The sequence below is a fragment of the Gopherus evgoodei genome, chromosome 1, assembly GCF_007399415.2.
Source record: "Gopherus evgoodei ecotype Sinaloan lineage chromosome 1, rGopEvg1_v1.p, whole genome shotgun sequence".
Lineage (NCBI taxonomy): Eukaryota > Metazoa > Chordata > Testudines > Testudinidae > Gopherus > Gopherus evgoodei.
The window spans coordinates 361,332,759-361,354,291 of record NC_044322.1 but is presented as its reverse complement, the minus strand read 5'-3'; the positions used below and the strand labels follow the sequence as shown (position 1 = coordinate 361,354,291).

The following is a 21,533-nucleotide window of genomic DNA, read 5'->3' as shown; positions in this document are numbered from 1 at the left end:
AGCCAGTAGCAGGAGGAACTGGGAGTTCAGTGCTCAAGGATCAAGTTGACCCCCCGCCCTCAAGCTCTTTGGCATCTTTGACTGAGAGGGTCAAGGCATAAGAAGGGGTTATAACAAAGGCACAGGGACACGATAAGAGAGGAGACAAATGGAGCAACAGGATGGGAGGGTTGGGTACAGTGATCTGGAGGGATTGCTGATGCTGAAACAATCCATCAAATCAGAATTTGAGTAAACAGGGCTATCACCACCGGCCCCTCCCAGACCAATGGTATTCCAGTCACCACCACTATCTCCTTATGTAGAGGACAGAAGAACATTGTGGTCTCCTGGATACCACTGTGCAGTAACTGTTGGTAAATTATGACTTTAAATAGTGATCACTCTAGTTTTCTTTCTCTACGTGGAGTCCCAGTCTCTTCCATTCTTCTCCCCATCCTTTACCATTTTTTCCTTCCCTTCTCCAACATGCCCCTTTAAAAACAAAGCTCGTGAAGTCTTCAGTCTGCAGCTAGGTCATCCACATGAGTTACAGCACTTATGCAATATCATCCCCAGGTTCTGTTTCACATTGTAGCAACATGTGTTTAGCAAGGCGGTTGATGTAACAGAGGAGGCAACTGCATTAACTGGGGAAATGGTTTTAAGTCCTGTGCGATACAGCATTATCCTTCAACCTGTCCAGCAATCATCTGTTCATCCAACAGCTAAACTCACCTGGTGTCCGGGCTAGCAGGGGGCAGACTCTGGTCTTGGGTGACATTACTTCCACTTGGGAGCATAGAGGTATATGATGGTGGCTCCAGTAATCTGTGTGGGCTGATCGCTGCAGGGGTACTTGCAAGATGCCTGAAATGACATAAAAAGAAAGTTAAGCAGGCAGTGCATACATTAATCCACTACTTTCAACACACTGATCCGGTGTCCTTCATCAGAGTATCTCGGAGTGCTTTATAAAGCTGGGTTAGTATTATGCCAATTTTTCAGATGGGGAAAGTGAGCCACAGAAGTTAAAGCCAACACTTCCCATAGAGCCTAGATTGTAATAGGAATTCTGACAGCTGCTTTAAAATTCAGGCCACTAACATAGATCTCTAAATTGATGTAGCTGCCTAACTTTAGGCGCCCAGTTTGAAAATTTTGGCCTAACTGACTTGCCCAAGGTTATGTATCAAGGCACCAACTGAAGCGGAAAGAGAAAAGCAGGAGTCCAGACTCCCAGTCCCCATCTCTGCTTAGTAGACCCCATTGTAATAATTGGAGATATACCAATCTCCTAGAGCTGGAAGGGACCTCGAAAGGTCATTGAGTCCAGTCCCCTGCCTTCACTAGCAGGACCAATTTTTGCCCCAGATGCCTAAGTGGCCCCCTCAAAGATTGAGCTCACAACCCTGGGTTTAGCAGGTCAATGCTCAAACCACTGAGCTATCCCTACCTCCCTAAAATGTGTGTGGTACAACAATAAACACAGACTCCTGGAACTACAATCAATATTGCATCTATGTGCTCCTGATTCCAAAGTGGTAAGCTAAGCACATTTGTTTAAATGGAAAAAAAATGAGTTTGATCTATTAAATCCTATTAAGGGTGAGCTTTTCAAACGCACTCAAGTGACGTAGGAGCACAGGTCCCATTTGAAAGTCTCGCATACAGCATTATTTTTCTCATCATCTTGTGTCTATTATTAACAAAGCCTGGAGTTCCTTCTGTATGTCTTCCACAACAGTCACTCATGGTCACATCTAACAAAACGTAACCCACGCTAACTGCAGTATCGCCTCCATTTTTTATATAGACATTAGTCACAGTGCCAAAGAGCTGTGCTGAATTTCCAATGTAAGAGAAGTTCCTCTTACAATGTTTTATTTAAAATTAAGTTACAGCTCTTAAAAGATGTCCTTTATCTATCCTATGTACAGGTGCAGCAGCCATCTTGCTGATACACCCCAACTCAGCACTGAAGGAACCTCTTTCTTCTAAGGGTGACCAGCCAATTTAAGTGCCATGTCTCCTCGTTATTTAGCTCTTCTGCTAAGATTGCCAATAATGTTGTCAACTGCAGAAGTAGTTTGTAGATCCTTGTCCCACAGGAATCAAAGACGCTAGAATCACAAAGGATCTTTCATTTGTCTAAACCAAAATTTGTCAATGCAGGACTGTTCCCTATTGCACGTTTTCTAGTGCTTTGTCCTGTTTATTTTTTAAAATGTGTCAGTGATGGGATTGTCACCAGTTTCCTTGGGGAATCATTCCATAGCCTAACACAGGATTTTTCTGCCATTGGTCTTTCATTTGCCCTTTCTTAGTTTTATCCTATTAATCCTACTTACAAATAAATCTCCCTTAAAGTAAGCCCACAAATTTCTATTGCATAGGCCACCAAATGGTTGCCAGCAGGTAACGGCTTTTGGTCATTATTGGCATGAACCAATTACATAGAGAAAAAGGGTCCTTTATCCCATTGCCGGCTCTCAGAGCCATTGATTTAGAAAGCTTTTGAGAGCCATCAATGTCATGGCATTTAAAAGAAACAAAAGACAACCCTCCTCCTCCCACACACATTTCCTAACAAAGATCTCCACTCAATATGCAATGCTGAAACACGCAGCTTGACAGCAGAGGTTAGGAGAGCTCAAACAGAAATCTGAGAAGAGGATACATCATGCACCACTTCAGATGGAAGGTCACAGTCTAAGGACTCATCCGTCACACGAAAATGGACTCTGCTCCCTAAAGTGAAGGCTTTGAGTCAGAATCAGTGACCCATTCTCAAAGGCTAAATCCCTACTGATAGATACACTTAAAACAACCAACCAGACAATTGAAAGAAACGTGTTTTAAAAGGCTTCACAGGGATTTCCCCCTCCCCGCCAAATCTCTTATTTTTCACACTGACAATTGAGTTTGACTCTGTCATTAAGGTTTTGTCATCAGTTTCATTAGAAACATTCATATTCGGGGAGTTTTTAATTTCTGTTGCTTTAGGCTGCTGAAAAACATGTCAGCTAAGTTAAATTACTCTGAAGCATATGCAGTATTGATGTAGCCATGTTGGTACCAGGATATTAGAGAGACTAGGTGGGTGTGGTACTATTTTTGATAGGGCCAAATTCTATCAGGGAGAGAATGAGTATGTTTCAGTACTTCTGAGTACATTTCCCAGACCTGAAGAAGGGTTCTGTGTAAGCTTGAAAGCTTGTCTCTCTCTGAACAGCAGAAGCAGGTCCAGTAAAAGAAATTACCTCGTCCACTTTGACACTCTGAAGAGGACATCCATGTACCTAGGGCCACAGTTACTGCCTCTTTCTTTCTGCCCCCAAAATGGGCACAGAATAATGTGGCAAAGCAACATTACGTTGTACCTGTAAACTGTACCCATCAACCCTTACCCAGGGTGCGGGGCTACTCAGGAAGACCAGGACTTTAAAAAGCCCGCTCCTAAGCGACCAGAGAAGATAGCGAACAGGAGCGGCTAACGGGAGTTTTGCAAGGGAGTTCTCCAGGGAAAGTGTGTGTGGCAGGGGAAGGTGCTACATACACTTAACATTCCTTACACTTCTTGAAACTTAAAGCCCAAACTACCCCCGATAAAAACAAAAACAACAACAAAGGAACAAGCTTCAGGAGTAAAAAGGGAACGCAGGCAGAAGTCCAGCAACAGAGTGGGAGTTACCCAGTTTATTGCAGCCAATGCAGCATATATTATTACCTGCTCTATGGGCAGGTGGTGAATGTGTGTCTTCGGTGCAAGGAGCTCCTGGCCCTCAGAGACTGTGTACGGGCTTTGGAGACCAGGATGGCTGAGCTGAAAGAGCGAAGGGAGATAGAGAAGTATATAGATGAGACTTTCCAGGTAGAATGGTCCCACCCACAGTCTGACAGCCTTTGTGCTGTTGAGGAGGGTGAAAGTCTTAGGGAAGGAGAGCATCTAACTGGAGCAGAGGGAAATGATCCCATAGTTGGGACCCTCCTTCTAGGTGATGTTGCGGTAACTTTTCACACTTAGGATACCTCTCCAAGGGAGGGAACTCTAGTTATTAGGAAGAGACAGGTATTAGCAATGGGAGATTCGATCATTAGAAACATAGATAGATGGGTTTGCAATGACCGGGAGACCGGGAGCATTGTGACTTGCCTTCCTGTTATGAAGGTTGCAGATCTCTCGAGACATCTAGATAAGCTTACATGTAGTGCTGGGAAGCAGCCAGTGGTCTTGGTACAGGTAGTTACCAATAATATAGAGAAAGATAGAAGAGAGGTCCTGGAGGCCAAATTTAGGCTGCAAGGTAAGAGACTGAAGTCCAGGACCTCCATGGTAGCATTCTCTGAAATAATTCCAGATCCACATGCAAAGCCAGTTAGACAGGTAGAACTGCAGGGTCTCGGTCCGTGGATGAGACGATGGGGTAGGGAGGAGGGGTTTAGATTTTTTAGGAACTGGGGCAACTTTTGGGAAAGAGGGAGCCTGTATAGAAAGGATGGGCTCCACCTAAACCAAAATGGAACCAGATAGATGGTGCTTAAAATTAAAAAGGTCATAGAGCAGTTTTCAAACTAAGGGCTGAGGGAAAGCCAACAGGTGCGGAGAAGCATGTGGTTTGGACATCCCTTAGGGGAGGATCTATAAATGGAGATTCCCTGTGTACTAAAAAGGAGGAGAGGATGGAAGATGATAAATACAGGGAGGATCTGATGAGAAACAGTCAAAAGAAAAAAAGTCCCATTCAATTACATCATGTAGTTTTTAAAGTGCCTATATACAAATGCTAGAAGTCTAAATAATAAGATGGGTGAATTAGAGGGCCTCATATTAAATGAGGATATTCATATAACAGGCAGCATAGAAAGTTGGTGGTATGAGGATAATCAATGGGACACAGAAAGCAAAGTCCCTCACCAAAGGCTCTTAAGCAAATTAAGCAGTCATGGGATAAGAGGGATTTGTAACTGGTTAAAAAATAGGAAACAAAGGATAGGAATAAATGGCCAGTTTTCAGAATGGGGAGAGGTAAATAGCGGTGTCCCCTAGGGGTCTGTACTTGGACCAGTCCTATTCAACCTATTCATAAATGATCTGGAGAAAGAGGTAACCAATGAGGTGGCAAAATTTGCAGATGATACAAAACTATTCAAGATAATTAAGTCCCAGGCAGACTGAAAAGACCTCCAAAAAGATCTCTCAAACTGGGTGACTGGGTAACAAAATGGCAGATGAAATTCAATGTTGATAAATGCAAAGTAATGCACATTGGAAAACATAATCCCAACTATACCTATAAAATGATGGGGTCTAAATTAGCTGTGACCACTCAAGAGATCTTGGAGTCATAGTGGATAGTTCTCTGAAAACATCCACTCAATGTGCCGCGGCAGTCAAAAAAGTGAACAGAATGTTGGGAATCATTAAGAAAGGGATAGTGTGATGGGGCAAGGCCAGATGGCTACAGTAAAGTACTGAGGAACAGGTATATTAGCCCCAGGCTAAACAAATCCCTAGTACCATGGTAACCAAATGGCAGTTGCTCCAGGTTAATCAAGGCACCTGGGGCCAATTAAGATCTTTCCAGAAGGCAGTGGAGATAGCTACATTGATTAGAACACCTGCAGCCAATCAAGGCAGGCTAATCAGGGCACCTGGGTTTAAAAAGGAGCTCACTCCAGTCAGGCGGGGAGGAGCGGAAGCGCGTGTGAGGAGTTGGGAGCAAGAGGTGCAAGGAGCTGAGACTGAGAGGGTGTGCTACTGGAGGATTGAGGAATTATTAGACAATCAAGCATTATCAGACACCAGGAGGAAGGTCCTGTGGTGAGGATAAAGAAGGTGTTTGGAGGAGGCCATGGGGAAGTAGCCCAGGGAGTTGTAGCTGTCATGCAGCTGTTACAGGAGGCACTATAGACAGCTGCAATCCACAGGGCCCTGGGCTGGAACCCGGAGTAGAGGGCGGGCCCGGGTTCCCCCCAAACCTTGTAACTCCTGATCAGACACAGGAGGAGTTGACTCAGACTGTGGGTTCCACCAGAGGGGAAGATCACTGAGGTGAGCAAATCCGCCAATACGCGCAGGACCCACCAAGGTAAAGGAGGAACTTTGTCACAGTAGATAAGAAGACAGAAAATATCATATTGCCTCTATATAAATCCATGGTATGCTCACATCTTGAATACTGCAGATATTGTCGCCCTATCTCAAAAAAGATATACTGGACTTGGAAAAGGTTCAGAAAAGGGCAATTAGGGGTATAGAATGGCTTCCGTATGAGGCGAGATTAATAAGACTGGGACTTTTCAAATTAGAAAAGAGACTGCTAAGGGCAGATTTGATTGACATCTATAAAATCATGATTGGTGTGGAGAAAGTAAATAAGGAAGTGTTATTTACTCCTTCTCATAACACAAGAACTAGAGGCCACCAAATGAAATTAATAGGCAGCAGGATTAAAGCAAACAAAAGGAAGTATTTTTTTCACACAATGCACAGTTAACCTGTGGAACTCCTTGCCAGAGGGATGTTGTGAAGGCCAAGACTATAAAAGGGTTCAGAAAAGAACTAGATAAATTCATGAAGGGTAGGTCCATCAATGGTTATTAGCCAGGATGGGCAGGGATGGCGTCCCTAGCCTCTGTTTGCCAGAAGCTGGGAATGCGCGACAGGGGATGGATCACTTGGTGATTATCTATTCTGTTCATTCCTTCTGGGGCACCTGGCATTGGACATTGTCAGAAGACCGAATACTAGGCAAGATGGACCTTTGGTCTGACCCAGTATGGCCATTTTTATCTTCTTATGATCAAACAGGAAAGCCACCAAATCTTTCACATCGCCACCTGCATGGAACACTCATGCCCTGACCATGAGCTATCCATGCAGAAGAGAGTGTATCAGGCATGTCATGTTAAAATGCATGGAACATACCTCCTTAGCACTAAGCCCCGTCCTGGAAGGCAGCAGTGCCGAGATTGCAAAGTGTGTGAATTCTCTGAGTTGGGGTGCAGCCAGGATCATAGTCGAGGGACTTACTGGCCGCCGCTTCCAGCAGCCCCCATTGGCGGCGAATCGCGGCCAGTAGGAGCCACGATTGGCCGAACCTGCGGAAGGGGCAGGTAAACAAACAGGCCCGGCCCACCAGGGGCTTTCCCTACACAAGCAGCAACTCCAGTTTGAGAAACACTGAACTACCCGATTGTGCCCACATACTGTATCAGGTAGTTAAACATCAAAATAACCTGAATTGCAACTGCACATAGCTACAGGCAAAAAATAAGGAAGTCAGATTTTAAATCTCCATTTAAAAATATAAATTTATGTATTTATTCCTTTGGCTGTTGCAATAAATAAAACAGAACTGATTCTTCCGTTAAACCATTTTTAAAACCAGTCTAACTTCTTTGATTTAAACTGAGATACTTTTGATTTACATTGGTCAAGGACATGTCCCAAAATCTTAAAACATCCAATTCAGTAGTTTATAGCATTGTATAAAATGCTAGGCAGTAAACACTGGTATTTGTATATGACAAATATTCTGTATATTTACCAATTAGAGAGTTGTGCTTTTTAAAAAAAAAAATCAGGTATTTTATTATAGCTATAAATGTATTTTGTTTCAAATTATTTACAATTCCCTCAATGGAACAAAGTTTCTTTCCCTACTAAGTTCATCCATTGTGGCAAACAGTGGTTTTCCACTTTCCATTTCCAATGGAGCTTGGAGTTAATATAGCTTTTTTGAGGCTTTCTTTCTTTGTCTGTTAGGATCTTTAGTTATGTCAGTACAATTCTAGGATCAGCATTCTCTCAGTCAGTTCAGCTGCACTGCTAGTAAAAGGGATAGCATTCGTCTAAGTCCTATGCAAACAGTAATTCTCTTTTGCTTGTGTCATAAACAGATAGTTAAGGGTTAATAGAACAGGAGTACTTCATGTCTCTTTTGCCTGTAAAGGATTAACAAGTTCAGTGAGCCTGGCTGTCACCTGACCAGAGGACCAATCAGGGGACAGGATACTTTCAAATCTTGAGGGAGGGAAGTTTGTGTGTGTGCTGTTAGTTTTTTGGTTGTTGTTCTCTCTGGGTTCTGAGAGAGACCAGACATGCAACCAGGTTTCTCTCCAATCTCTCTGATACAAGCTCTTATGTGCTCAGAATAGTGAGTACTAGATAGATAAGGTGAGTTAGGTTTATGTTTGTTTTCTTTATTTGCAAATGTGTATTTGGCTGGAAGGAGTTCAAATTTGTATTTTGCTGAAAGGATTTTACTTTGTACTTGTATACTTAGGCTGGGAGGGTATTCCCAGTGTCTATAGCTGAAAGACCCTGTAACATATTCCATCTTAAATTTACAAAGATATTTTTTACTGTTTTTTCTTTCTTTAATTAAAAGCTTTTCTTGTTTAAGAACCTGATTGTCTTTTATTCTGGTGAGACCCCAGGGGACTGGGTCTGGATTCACCAGGGAATTGAGGGGGAGAAGAAGAGAAGGGGGAGAGAGAGGTTAATTTTCTCTCTGTGTTAGGATTACTTTCTCTCTCAGGGAGAGTCTGGAAGGGGGAGAGAGAAGGATGGGGGAAGGTGAATTTTCCTCTCTGTTTTAAGATTCAAGGAGTTTGAATCACAGTGATCTTCCAGGGTAACCCAGGGAGGGGAAGCCTGGGAGAGGCAATGGTGAGGGAAAGAGTTTCCTTTCCTTGTGTTAAGATCCAGAGGGACTGGGTCTTGGGGGTCCCCAGGCAAGATTTTGGGGGGGACCAGAGTGTACCAGGCACTGGACTTCCTGGTTGGTGGCAGCACTACAGGTTCTAAGCTGGTAATTGAGCTTAGAGGAATTCATGCTGGTACCCCATCGTTTGGACGCTAAGGTTCAGAGTGGGGGATTATACCATGACAGCTTGACAACAGTACAGTAAGAAGCTCACTCCCATGGTCACTAAACTTTGAGATTAAGAAACATTTTCCCTGAATGGGTACATTGTATTTTTAATGAAAGCAGACAATGTACAAGAACACAGCTGGCACGAGAAAAATGATGGATGTCAAGAGAAATTTTTATAATCAAATTTCAGAGAGATGTGATTTGTACTTGACTTCTGAAACCAAGTAGAAACAGAAAAAATGTTCAAATAAATACACACTGGGAAAGAAATAATCTAAGTCACAGGCAGACACTCCACGGAAAGGACAAACCTAGGAAGCAGCATGCAGAAAAACCTAGAGATGACAATGACCAGGAAGTCAGACCTGGGTTTGTCACACAAAATGACTGCAAAATGCCAATGCAATTTTGAGCTGCATATGCAGTGGCAAAGAGGTATCATGTCCCAGAGACCAAAGGTAATTGTGTCATCTTTGCTACCCCTTGTTGTAGCTGCACCTGGAATATTGTGATCAATTCTGGCATCTAATTACCAGATGTTAACAGATTGGAAGAAATAAAGAGCATGCCACCAATATTTACCAGGGGGCTAAAGGAACCGACTTGTGAGGAAAGATGAAACAATGTAACTATATGTAGTTTGGCTAATTGCTGACTAATAGAAAGTGGAGACATGGTAACAATCTAATTTTCTGAATTGCATAAAAAATGAAGAGGAATTATTTTGAGTGGGACAAGAGGTATAACTAGGAGCAATGGGATGAAACTGAGATAGCAATAATTTAGGGTAGATATCACAATAATCTTCCTGAGGGAGATATATTAATCTGTGGAAGAGCCTTCTAAGGTGAAAGGCCAATCTCAAGGTACATTTAAAACTAGATTGGATATCGCACTAGTAAACATACTATAGGGGAAATCATGCACCAGCCATTAGTATGGACTAAATGACCTGCAGGTCTCTTTTCTATCTAATAGCTATGATTTCAGGGCTCGCCGTCCAACTCTGAGTCTCAACTGTTCATATTTATGGCATTTCCTGACTTCACTCCTTGCATCACCATATGGAACGGAGTGTTGCCTACTCCTGCATGCAATTTGTTTTCACTGAGCACAGATGTCCTTGCAAATACCAACTGAGGGTGATGGGAGTTTTTCTCCTATCTGACAGCTCTGCCAAAACAAAGTCTTATTTTCACTCCAAACACAGAATCCAAAGTATGAGCAAGACACGGGGAAATAAAGGCAGCAAAGAACAGTGGACTAAGGGCATGTCTATGCTAGAAATGTAAGTCAACCTAATATACACCAGTGGTGTGCATCCACCAACCTAAGAGGGACAGAGTGGGGAGCTGAGAGGCCAGTCTCTCAATTCTGCTGGCAGCTCCCTACTGGGTACCCTGAGCAATAGACTCCCAGAGGGCTGCCCCCTCTTCCCTCCTCCCTGCCGGGAGCCAGGGGAAGTTGCTCGAGGCTTCTCGCCCCCCAGGGGTGGGGTCCAGCTGCACCAGCTTCTCTGCCCCCACCAACTGCTCCCTGCTGAGCGCTAGGCCGCCTTGTCATTGTTTGTGTTATAAATTCACAGCCCCAGATATACTGCAGGTTGGTCTCACACTGTTAGTTTAAGACCATTGCAACTCTCAAGCCAGAGGGCGCATCTCCATGTATAGGGCTTAACTGTAGGGTTCGACATAAAGCCTTTAAGGAGGAGGGAGAGTCAACCATGTGACTTGTGATCTTTGAGAGTTTCTGGTCATTCATCTTGTAGACGCAATGGGGAAGAAGTTCAAGATGGACATTTTTCATTTGGTTGAAAAGGACGTGACTCATACAAATGCCTGTATTACCTTTGAAACAGTTGGGCATATGCACTAGGAGCCTTCCCCAACAGCGCCTGACGTGCTGTACATTGCCGCCTCTGCAGAGATGCTTCCTCCTGAAGAAGAAATATGATCAACTTATTACAATAACTTACAAGTACATACAGGCCTTCAAAAAGAGTAACAAATGGCCATGACATTCCTGTCTCTGGCTAAGGCCATGTCTACACTAGAGACCTAACAGTGGCCCAGCTGTACCAATGCAGCTGTGCCGCTATAAGATCTCTCGTGTAGCCACTCTATGCCAATGAGAGAGAGCTCTCCCATCGACATAGTTAAACCACTTCCAATGAGCAGCAGTAAGTATGTCGGTAGGAGAAACTCTCCCACCGGCACAGTGCTGTGCACACTACCACTTATACCAGTGAAACACATCTTACTCAGGGGGGTGTTTTTTCACACCCCTAAGCAACACCAGTTTTGCTGACAAAAATGGTAGTGTAGACATGGTCAAAGACTCTTGAGTGTATAGGTTAATCTATACTGGGAAATTACATTGTGTTATAACATGTTAACTAACAGGGTGTTAAATATCACTCAGCCATCAGTGTAGACAGAACTTTTGTCTTTAAAGTCACATCTGGTTTTAAATATGGCGGTCCTGGTTTACAATGAAGCCCTGATTCTTCATTACATCTGAGCTACGCTAGGATGTAGCAGAAAGGGGTGACTGCAGGGAGCTGGTTGATTCACAACCCCAGTATAAATTAAAGCAAGAATAATCCTACTTTAATTGATGCTGCTCCCATAAGGTTTCTTCCACCAGCAAAGGATGCAGTATAGTAGAATTTGCTTCCAACACACTCCTGACATGCTGCTTTCCTTGTCCGCTCACTCTAAGGGTGGGGGAATGTTGGCGGCTACACCACCTCTGCCACTCTACACCAGCTGAGATTCCCCTTACACCGAGGGAATTCTCTGCTGGAAATCTACAGTCCCTCTCGGGCTACTGTGCATACCTAGCACAAGGTAGCCTTAGCAGACTGCAGAATCCAGTCCTGTGGTTCTAACAGGTGTGTTAGTTAACATGTGCTGCAGCAGCACAGTATAATTTCCCAGTACAGACATACCCAGTGTGGGTAAGGCAAGAGAAAGCTCAAAAAAAAACCCAACAGTCATCTTGTGATGACATTATTACACACTGGTTTGGCATCACGATGGTACAATAAGACCCCACACCACAGTTTATCTGGTGACTCTCTGTGACTCCCATCCCAGGAATGGCTCTTCAGATGGCAAAGGATGAACAAGAAAGAGAGTCTTGTTGTACCTATTGTTGTACCTATTCATCCACAGATTGTTGTGAATTCCTTCCCTTTTGCTACTCCAGCTAGGTCCAGACCTAACACAGATTTCAGACAGCTGTTACACAAAGCATGTACTTAGTAAAGAAGTAATTCTTTCTGATCTTTGTATGGATTGCAGGGCCTGGTTCTGTACTGCCTTGCAACTTGTATAGTTATTTCTACATGTGCAACATTGGTGTAACGTGTTTTGCACCCAGCAGTTGCAAAGGCCATGGGAAATGATGGTTCTTTTCCTGGTCAGCAAGCCTTTACTCTAGCCTGCTCCTGGATTGCCAGTGCTAGTTATTTTATGCTCTCTTTCACTTTGCCATTCTACACATAGGAAGCATAGAATGCAGTTGTAGCAGTCATGCCACATGCAAAAAACAAAGGAATCATTTCTACTTCCAAATGGAACAATTTAGACAGGATTTTACTTTAAAATCCCAACAGGCATATTTACAATCTTTAATACTGAAAATTATCAGAGCTGCACTCGTGCTTCACCTCGGAGCACTTACTGATTGACATTTCAGTCGATCCTACAGAACCTCATCATACACATGAACAAATATATTGGGCACTTAGAAGGCCTAGTAAATAGTTTGGCAGATATTAACAGTGATGAACATGGAAACTAATAAAGAAAGCCTTTTAACCACTGAAGAACTTAAAGCCGGGCTAAATTATAGCCACCTTCATCATAAAACACTTATCTCCCTGGCTTGACAAAATGTGAAGTGTCGACATAAGGTGCAATAAAGAGAGAGAGGCATAAAATTGCTACGATACAGATGATGGCAGAAGGCTGCTGAAGTGAGAGAAACACAGCCTTCTCCTTCAGCTTAAGCTAATATATATTCTGATGAAATAAACATTAAATGAAATGACACAAATTTAACTCTACACGGCACAAGACATGGGATTTTTCTTAAGATGTCTGAAAAATGGGAGGGCTCTTTGTCTGAGTCGCCCATTTTACAGTCATACCTTTCTCCCCACTACAGAAAGCCTTTTTTTAAGCCTTGGGTAGCAGTGGGTTTTTTTGATTCTCTGCTCCATCCAGAATAAAAACTCTAGACATCAGAATCAGGTGTAGATGGCTATAAATACAGAGATAGTGGCAATAATTATCCAGCAAGCCAGACCTGCCCAAACCATCACTCATCATTATGACTTCATAGCCCTGGAATGGAACATATTTTGAAGCTTTCGTTTCCCCTCCCCCCCCAGCATTGCCATTGAAAAGGAGCATTAGAAATATCTGTTTGACAGCACCAACTCCACCACTGCCTGCAAGGAAAGTGAATTAAAGTCTGCCTTTAGGGAACAACCTACAAAAAATGAAGTTTGGATTGCACCAGATTGTTTGAAATTTAAGCACACTGTTGAGTCTCTGGGTCAAAAAAGAAAAAGCAGCAGCAAAACATGTCTGAATTTAATCTCTGGTGGCAACTATGCCAAGCATGCAGCCACTCAGGTGAATGAGAGTTTTGACTTCAATGGGAGCAGAATCGGGTTCAAAGCTCTTGATGTCCTGTTAGACAATTTCCTGGTATCTCATGGCAGCACGTCCATTATTTATCCTGAATTTGGATTGTTTCCATGCATTCTTGTAAAACTATATAGGAGCTGATCCTCATCTAACTTACACCACATAAATCAGGAGCAACTTCCACAGAATCAATGAAGCTGCTCTAGTGTAAAACTGGTGTAAAAAGATTAGGCCCACGGTTCCCTACCCTATCTCCTCCTCAGTTGATGATGCTCATGCCATTTTCTTTCAGCTGCCTTTGGCGCATTTGATTCTGGGCATTCCACTACTGGGAAAATATTGACAAACTGGAAGGAGTTCAGAGAACAGCAGTAAAAATGATATGGAGGCTGGAGGGATTGACCAAAGCTTAAACATCCTACTCATAGTTTAGCATTCGATAATGGTAAAATTAGAGCATTTCCCCCTTACCACTGGGGTCTTTTGTGCAGCAAGTTTGGCTGAGATTCTAGCAGAGTAGTTTTTGGCTGAAGAGTCCGAAAATTCATTGATGTCAGAAGGCTGGACAATTCTAATGGTCCCTCCACTGGTTAAAGCTTTGTGATCTCCAAAAGACAGTGAGCTGGAATCTAGTAGGGAACAGGTATTGTTATTATTGCAACAAATCCTTTACTGTAAACTCTGTTTACAAGAAGTTGAAATCTTGTTTGAGAAACTCCATGTCTGCGGTTTCAGAATAACGATGTATCTTTTGGCACTGTTCTGGGTTTGCAAATGGTAAGAATGAAAGTGAAAAAGATAAGAAGATACTCAGTTCTAAGAAATAGATCCCAAGGAATGGAATAAAAATAAATAGCACTTTTTGTAATTTGTAAAGCACTTCACAAATATTAACCAATTCACCCTCAAAATACTAAGGGAAGTGTAGGGTCTCAAAAATACTCAAAACAGAAACCACTGACGGAGTACGGCATGTTGCTTTGCTTAATTTTATTTTCCTGAGCTGCTAGCTATTAAACATTGTTACCACTAGTAAGCTGTTTAGAGGCTATGTTTGACCTACCTCACAACCATGGAATTTGAATCGCTTGCCCTTCCTTCTGTCAGAATCATTTGCATCTGAATTTTTATGCACATAATTCACCTCTGGGTGCAAATGTAAGTACTTGCATCTCTACTGGATTTACAGGTAGTCAGAAATGCAACTAAATCAGATAGCTGGAGATGCAACTAACACACTATTTTTCAAGCAAAATTCGAGGGTGCAAAATTACAGCCACAAATAAGGAGGCTGGGCTTCAGTTTATCTAACGAATTACCCTTAAATATCAATTTAAAATATAAAGGAAACGAATATTTATATTATGGGAGTGGTTAGAAAACCCAATCAGGAGAAAGGCCCCACTGTAGTAGGTGCTGTACAAAAGTAATTCTCTCAAAGTACCTACAATCTAAAGAGAAGAGTAATAAATGAAGGGTGGAGGAGAGGGAGACAATCAAACACATACAATCTTACACACACATATTTTGTGTATGTTTGGTTCTGTAATTATGTAATAAATAAATGCCAACTTTCCCCAAATGTCCTTCAGCCCCACCAGCTCAAGTTGCTGATATGCAGATACTGGAATATCTAGTGATTAGAACAGGGGAGTTATGGGCTCCTCAGTTCTATTCCAGGTTCGGCAAATGATTTACTGAGCCTGATTTTCAGACACGCTGAGCACCCACCACTCAAACCTACTTCAATGGGAATTCTGAGAGCTCAGCACCACTGATAATCAGCTACAGCCCCAGTGTCCCATCTGTGAAATATTGTGAAGTATGTATTACTATCCAGAGTGTTGTGAAGCTTACCTAATAGTTATAAAGCACCAAAATCTTGGATGAAAACTGCTAAGTACGCGCAAAGCATTATCATCATGCTAGCTAGTATAGTAATTTCTTCTATAAAAAGTGTTTCAAAAGAAGAGCTTATCGATTCTCTCCCAGTGTCTTTACTCTGTACATGAACAAAAGATCTCAAATGGCAGCTCATTAAAAAAAGAATTAACAACCTCTCATAATATCACAGAACCAATCTTCTCCCTTCTACTCTCTTACTAAAAATGTCCATAATAAAGTCAGCCTTTAGGCAAATTCTTTAAAATCAATTATTTCAGACAGTCCATGAGAAGAGACACTCTCTCCAGAACTAAGATAGTTAAATTTATTTAAACTCCTATAAATGAAGCTCGAAGTGAATTTAACGATGCACGGTCAATTTAAAAGTTACTTTATGGAGAGCAAAATTACCAAAATCCGGTACTATTAATGGAATTTCTGTGGCTAGCTACAAAGTATAAATTGACACAATTTCAAAATGTGAAAGAATATTAAGATGTTGTTAAAGGAATGTCAGGTGCTTTAGATAGAACATATTATAATTAGATAAGAATCTCTTCTGTCCGTAATCCTTCCACTTTGTTCTCCCTCCTGTGCCAGAAAGACCCTAGCGCAGCTGTTCTCAAACTGTGGGTTGGGATCCCATTTTAATAGGGTCACCAGGGCTAACTTAGACTTGCTGGGGCCCAGGGCTGAAGCCCAACCCCCACCACCCGGGGCCTAAGCCCGAGTGCTTCAACCGTCGGCGGCAGGGCTCAGGTTACCAGCCCCCTGCCTGAGGCTGAAGCCATTAGGCTTCAGCTTTGACCCCCACCCCACCCCGGGTGGTAGTGGGGCTCAGGCAGGTTCAGGCTTCTGTTCCCCTTCCTGGGGTCATGTAGTAATGTTTGTTGTCAGAAGGGGATCACAGTGCAATGAAATTTGAGAACACCTGCCCTAGTGTTTTAGCAGAAAATAACTAAGAGCAGGATTGCAAGAACACGATACAGCATACATGGTAACCTGCTTCTCCAAAATCCAGTCAGTCCCACAAGCCTTCCCTAACCTCAAACAAACACTGGCACTGCTAGAAGTTAAAATTAAGACAGTCCAGATTTAGATTACATTTATTGGTTTCTTTAAAAGCTACCTGTCATGGTAGTATTTATACGTTGAGGCTTTTCATTCCCCGCAGATAAATCAACATTTATTAATTTTTTCAGGATATGAAACCACTTGACATAATTTACACTTTTTCATTAACGTTTTTGTGCTAGTCTTACGCGCTCTTCAGATTCTCCTACCTGCAGCCTTGCAAGCCATGCAGAAGGTCATGACTACTGGCTGTTCCCCTATTTAGGAAAACAGTCACCCTCCTTCAGCACTGGATCTAAAACAACCTGTGCACTATGGAAGCTCTTGGAGAAAAGAGCTATCATAAACAAGTTTCTTGTCTTTCTTTATTATGAAAATCCCTGTCAAGAAACTCTGTCTCCCCTTCCTCATTCCCACTGGGGGCTCTCTTAGCTACAAAAGTGTATAGACCAAATAGCGGAAACAGAACGGAATCTAGGGCCAGAATAAGGATGGATTTCTTTAATAACTTACTTGGCATTACGGAGAAGCATGTCTCACCATTAAGGGTCTTCACCACAGAGTTAGCTCAGGTGTCTCCTCTAAGGGTACGTCTTCACTACCCGCTGTATCGGCGGGTAGCAATCAATTGCTCGGGGATCGATATATCGCGTCTCATCTAGACGCGATATATCGATCCCCGAATGCACTTATATCGGTTCCGTAACTCCACCAACCCAAACGGAGTTGCGGAATTGACAGGGGGAGCAGCGGACATCGATCCCGCGCCATGAGGATGGTGAGTAATTCGATCTTAGATACTTCGACTTCAGCTACGTTATTCACTGAAGTTGCGTATCTAAGATTGATTTTCCCCCGTAGTGTAGACCAGCCCTAAGTCTCCTCCTGTCCACACATCTGAATTTAGTGGTGCTTTACACCTGAGCTAGCTGGCCCAGCTGCGGGTATGGGTGAGACCCTGGGTTCCCCTTGCACTCAGGCTGGTATGCCACCCACTTATCAGTGAGAATATGGGCTAAATCACCCAAGTGCTGATAGTCCTGCAGTGCCTTCCCACAATTTCCCTGTATGTCCAAAATGATAGGCAAGTTCTCCCACAATTCACTGGGAAAGACTCCTAAAGAGACTTAGTTTACTGCAGCACAAAGAATCATGGGATATGTCCCCAAAGCTCTAGTGACACACATAAAGGCGTGCAGCACCACCGAGGACAAAGTAACTCAGATGTGACTGTGAAGTGTGGCTGTACCCAAGCTAGGTTAATCCAGGTGTCAATCACCCAGGCTAACTCGGCAGTAAAGAATTATTGTTAAAAGGAGACTGGGGTGATTGGCTAATGGCAAGAGTGATCCTGATTTGGAGAGACCTCATTCATATCTCTGATCACCCTGAGGCGAGGAGGAATATAAGTGTTCAGTCTCACAGCCCCACTTCTTTTTTCTCATTAGCCTGATAGGTACAAAGATGTCAACCAAGGTGACATGTTTTGTGTTGTGAATCTCACTTAAAAATCTTCCCTGATGAGTGGATGTCTATCAGTTAGGGAGTAACCTGCCTCCATATAACATTAGGGTCACACAATGCACTCTTCCTAACACTGTTCTCCCAAGTCAGCTGCCATATAAAGTAACTGTAAGTAACCGGAAGGAGCAGCATTACAGACTCGGTTCCTAGGAGAGGGACAATTAGGCAGGCACATGACTCAGTGGGAGGCCTGCAGTTTTCACAGGCCAGTAATCACGGAGGCCACCTCTCTCACACACAGAGCACTAAGGTTTATAATTGACAAGTAATTAGTGTAGTAAGAGGAGGCTCTGAGACATAAACCTTGGTATCAGAGGCCTGGTTTGAGGCCTGAGGCCTGAACTAAAGTAATGGTCAAGACTTGGCAGGCCCTGCTCACAGAAGCTGGCAAGAAAAGGGCTGATGTTGCATAAATATATATCCACATAGTGTATTGAAGCATAAACACGGTACCAGAACACTCTATACTGGAACATTCCACAGATAACAAGGAACAGGCTAACCCACCCCAATGACAGGGGCAAAAGGGTAATATGACGGATAGAGTTGTTTTGTTCAAACCAACATGTACAAGGTGAGAGGTGGCACCTTACTACGAAGAGGGGTTGTACCTTGCTGCGTAGAGGGGCTGCACCTCAATACGTCAGGAGTGATGTGTAACTTGTTTGTCCCTGTGTATAAGGATGCATCCCAGGGGCGGTGTCTTTGTCCAGCCGAGGGGGCAGTGGAAAGTCCCGCCACTGACTGAGCTGAGTCCATTGCCAGGGGGCACATATTAGTAGTATGCCCTGCACTAGAGTAAAAATCTAGGGGGAACTATCATTGTGCTTCGTTTGACGATAAACCTGGCTGACGTGCCTTCATACCTTACTGGACTCTGTGGTCATTGGGGGTTTTCTCCTGCTGTGTCAGCTATCTGCGCAGAGCTGGAACAGCACACAGAGGGAACACATGCACGCAGCCGAGTGATATCAACATTGAAGAGAGCACAGCACCACACCGGTAGGCATCTGACAACAATTAGTAACACTCTCCTAATAAAGTTGGTGTTAGTTCCTGACTGGCAGGCACAGTTGGAAAGTCATGTACAGTACCTGTGAATGCTTTGTCGTCCAAGACCCAACTGCTGTCCAAATCTGAAGTCTGTATCATACCTAGGTATTCCTTTATGAGGAGACTCAGCTGTGTGTATGCCTCATCGTAATCATCTACAGGAAACAGATGCACATTTCAAGGAGGGAGGGAAAGGATGTATGATAAAAGAACTGCCTTGCACCAGCACGAAATTATAACATCGCAGAAGTCAGAGATGAAAATGTCCTGCTAGTTCACCCAGCCTACCTCCCTACCAGTTTGGGCTTGTTCTCCACAATACATTCTCTGGTAAATGTATTCCCAATCTACCTGTAAATGTTCCTCAAGTGATGAGGGGAATCATCCACAGCCTACTACCATGAAGAAGCTCTTCCTAAATTCAGCTACATTCTAAATTCCTATAAGTCAGACTAAATGTTCTCCTCCTCAATCTGATTTTATTTATTGCCTTTTATTTCTTCCATTTTAGACTAAAAAATGTAAGGCTCCCTATTCCTGGCTTCAGGTGCCCTTGACAATAATTAAAAATATAATTGTAATAATTCACAAGGCCAGCAATTTCATCTAAACCCTAGACCCAAATCCACACCCAGCAATGGCCAGTCAAAAAACATAATAAACTAGGAAAAATCTTCAGTCCTACCACTTGATACCTTCCCTCATGATGTTCCCTCACTCCCTAAACACAGGGAGAAAACATTTGTTTCACAATACCACAAAGATCAACAGATTCAATTATTTTACCTCAAGGAGGTGATCAAGTTTCAAAGTAGAAGGGTCCTCACAGAGAAGGCCCTTGCAGCCGCTGCTCTCTTTATCCCCCTGTGGACCTCAACGGTGGCAGTATAGAACAGGTTAAAAGGCAGCCATGTCTCAGGCCATTTAGGGCCTAACAGGATGAAAACACACTGAATTCCATTCAGAAACCTGCAGACAATTAGGCCCAGATCTTTAGGATCTGGGTCTTAGGGCAGATCATGAAGCTTCAGTGTAACAGCCTCACGAGAGACACTGCTTAACAAATGTGCAGCTGAATTCTACACCAGATTCAGTTTCTTGCTGGATTTAAGATGTAGCTAGTGCATAATGCAGTAATTCAATCTTGAGGTGACAAAGATACAAATCTGCAGTTCTTCATGTCCCCAGACTCAAACCAGATACTTTGAGCATCAATTTGCCTTCCCTAGTTTTTGTTTCAGAAACTACTTTATCTGCATGGCAGTTTGGGGGCATCTGTTGCCATCACCCTGGGTAATCAGATTCTTGGTACAAAAGAAATTAACTCACCTGTGTTAATTACCGCATCAAAGTATCCTGGAAAATCCTGATTTATTTTGATATACATGTCCACTCTGGAGACTGCAGTTTCAATCTCTGGCCTGCTAAACAGCCCCTTTCTCCGCAGATGTCCCTCATATTTTTCTTTGTTCATTGGTACTAACAGGATATATCGAGGTTCAAAGTAGGTATTTTTTAAACTTTGCACACCCTTTAAAATTAGACAGAAAGCACCCAAAAATGTTTCAGTCCTGAAACTCGGTGACTTCTTCCTGTTAGGCCCTATCCCCTTTCTTCCCCTTATTTTGCATGTCAGAAGTCATACTACTGTATTTCTTACAACCATTTTCTGACCAATTTACACCACCAATGAATTTGGCCCTTTTATTTTTACAGGGAACAACATCAGAATCTTCTTCTCAATCAGAATGTTTTTCTAACTAATGCTGAGCAGCCTGATAACTTTCGGAGAATGAGGGTTTATTAAACCACAGCGGGTTTATGATGGTAAGTGAATTGATTTTGAATTTCTGACAGGATCCCTTGTACCAAACCACGAGATTCTGAGAAAGGGGGACATCTACATCTGCACTAAACATACCTGAATAACAAAGAACTAAAAAATACAGTACAGCATGTGGCATTTATACAAGATCCTAAAGCACTTGGAACAGATCAACTGGCTTCTATGTTTAATACTAAATTCTGCATATGTGGCTGTATAATGGTGAGGAGAGGAAGGCTAATATGTAAGGGCTGGACAAAACTGCAACCCTCTGCTTTGGGTAGCATTTGGGGTGCTCCATGCTGACTTCCCCCACAACCATCTGTGATATACAAATCCCCAAAGGCAAAGGAGAGAAGACAGAGCTATATAGCTCCATCCCACTCAATCTAGGGCTGGGCCTAATCAGCAAAAATGAGTCCTGAGTGAGTCCCTTATGCCCCCAATCCTATAAACACAAACATGCTTAACTTTAAGCATGAGAACAGTCCTACTGACTTCAATGATACTGGTCAAGTAAGAAAGTATTTGTGTGATGAGGGTCTTACATACCTACACTTAGGGCAGGTCTACACTACAAGCTTGGACTGGCGCAGCTGCACCGATGCAGCTGCACAGTTGCAGTGCTTCTGCTGAAGACACTCTCTC

General features: G+C 43.0%; 1 protein-coding gene across 1 annotated transcript in view; it reads right to left on the bottom strand.

Annotated features, from left to right (window-relative positions):
• The window catches only part of LRGUK (leucine rich repeats and guanylate kinase domain containing), a 79,753-nt gene that overhangs the window by 6,789 nt on the left and 51,431 nt on the right, over positions 1–21,533 (bottom strand). Inside the window, 5 exon segments of the mRNA XM_030575954.1 lie at positions 718–849; positions 10,712–10,800; positions 13,997–14,154; positions 19,102–19,215; positions 20,390–20,591. Of these exon segments, the coding sequence (XP_030431814.1) occupies positions 718–849; positions 10,712–10,800; positions 13,997–14,154; positions 19,102–19,215; positions 20,390–20,591 (695 nt within the window).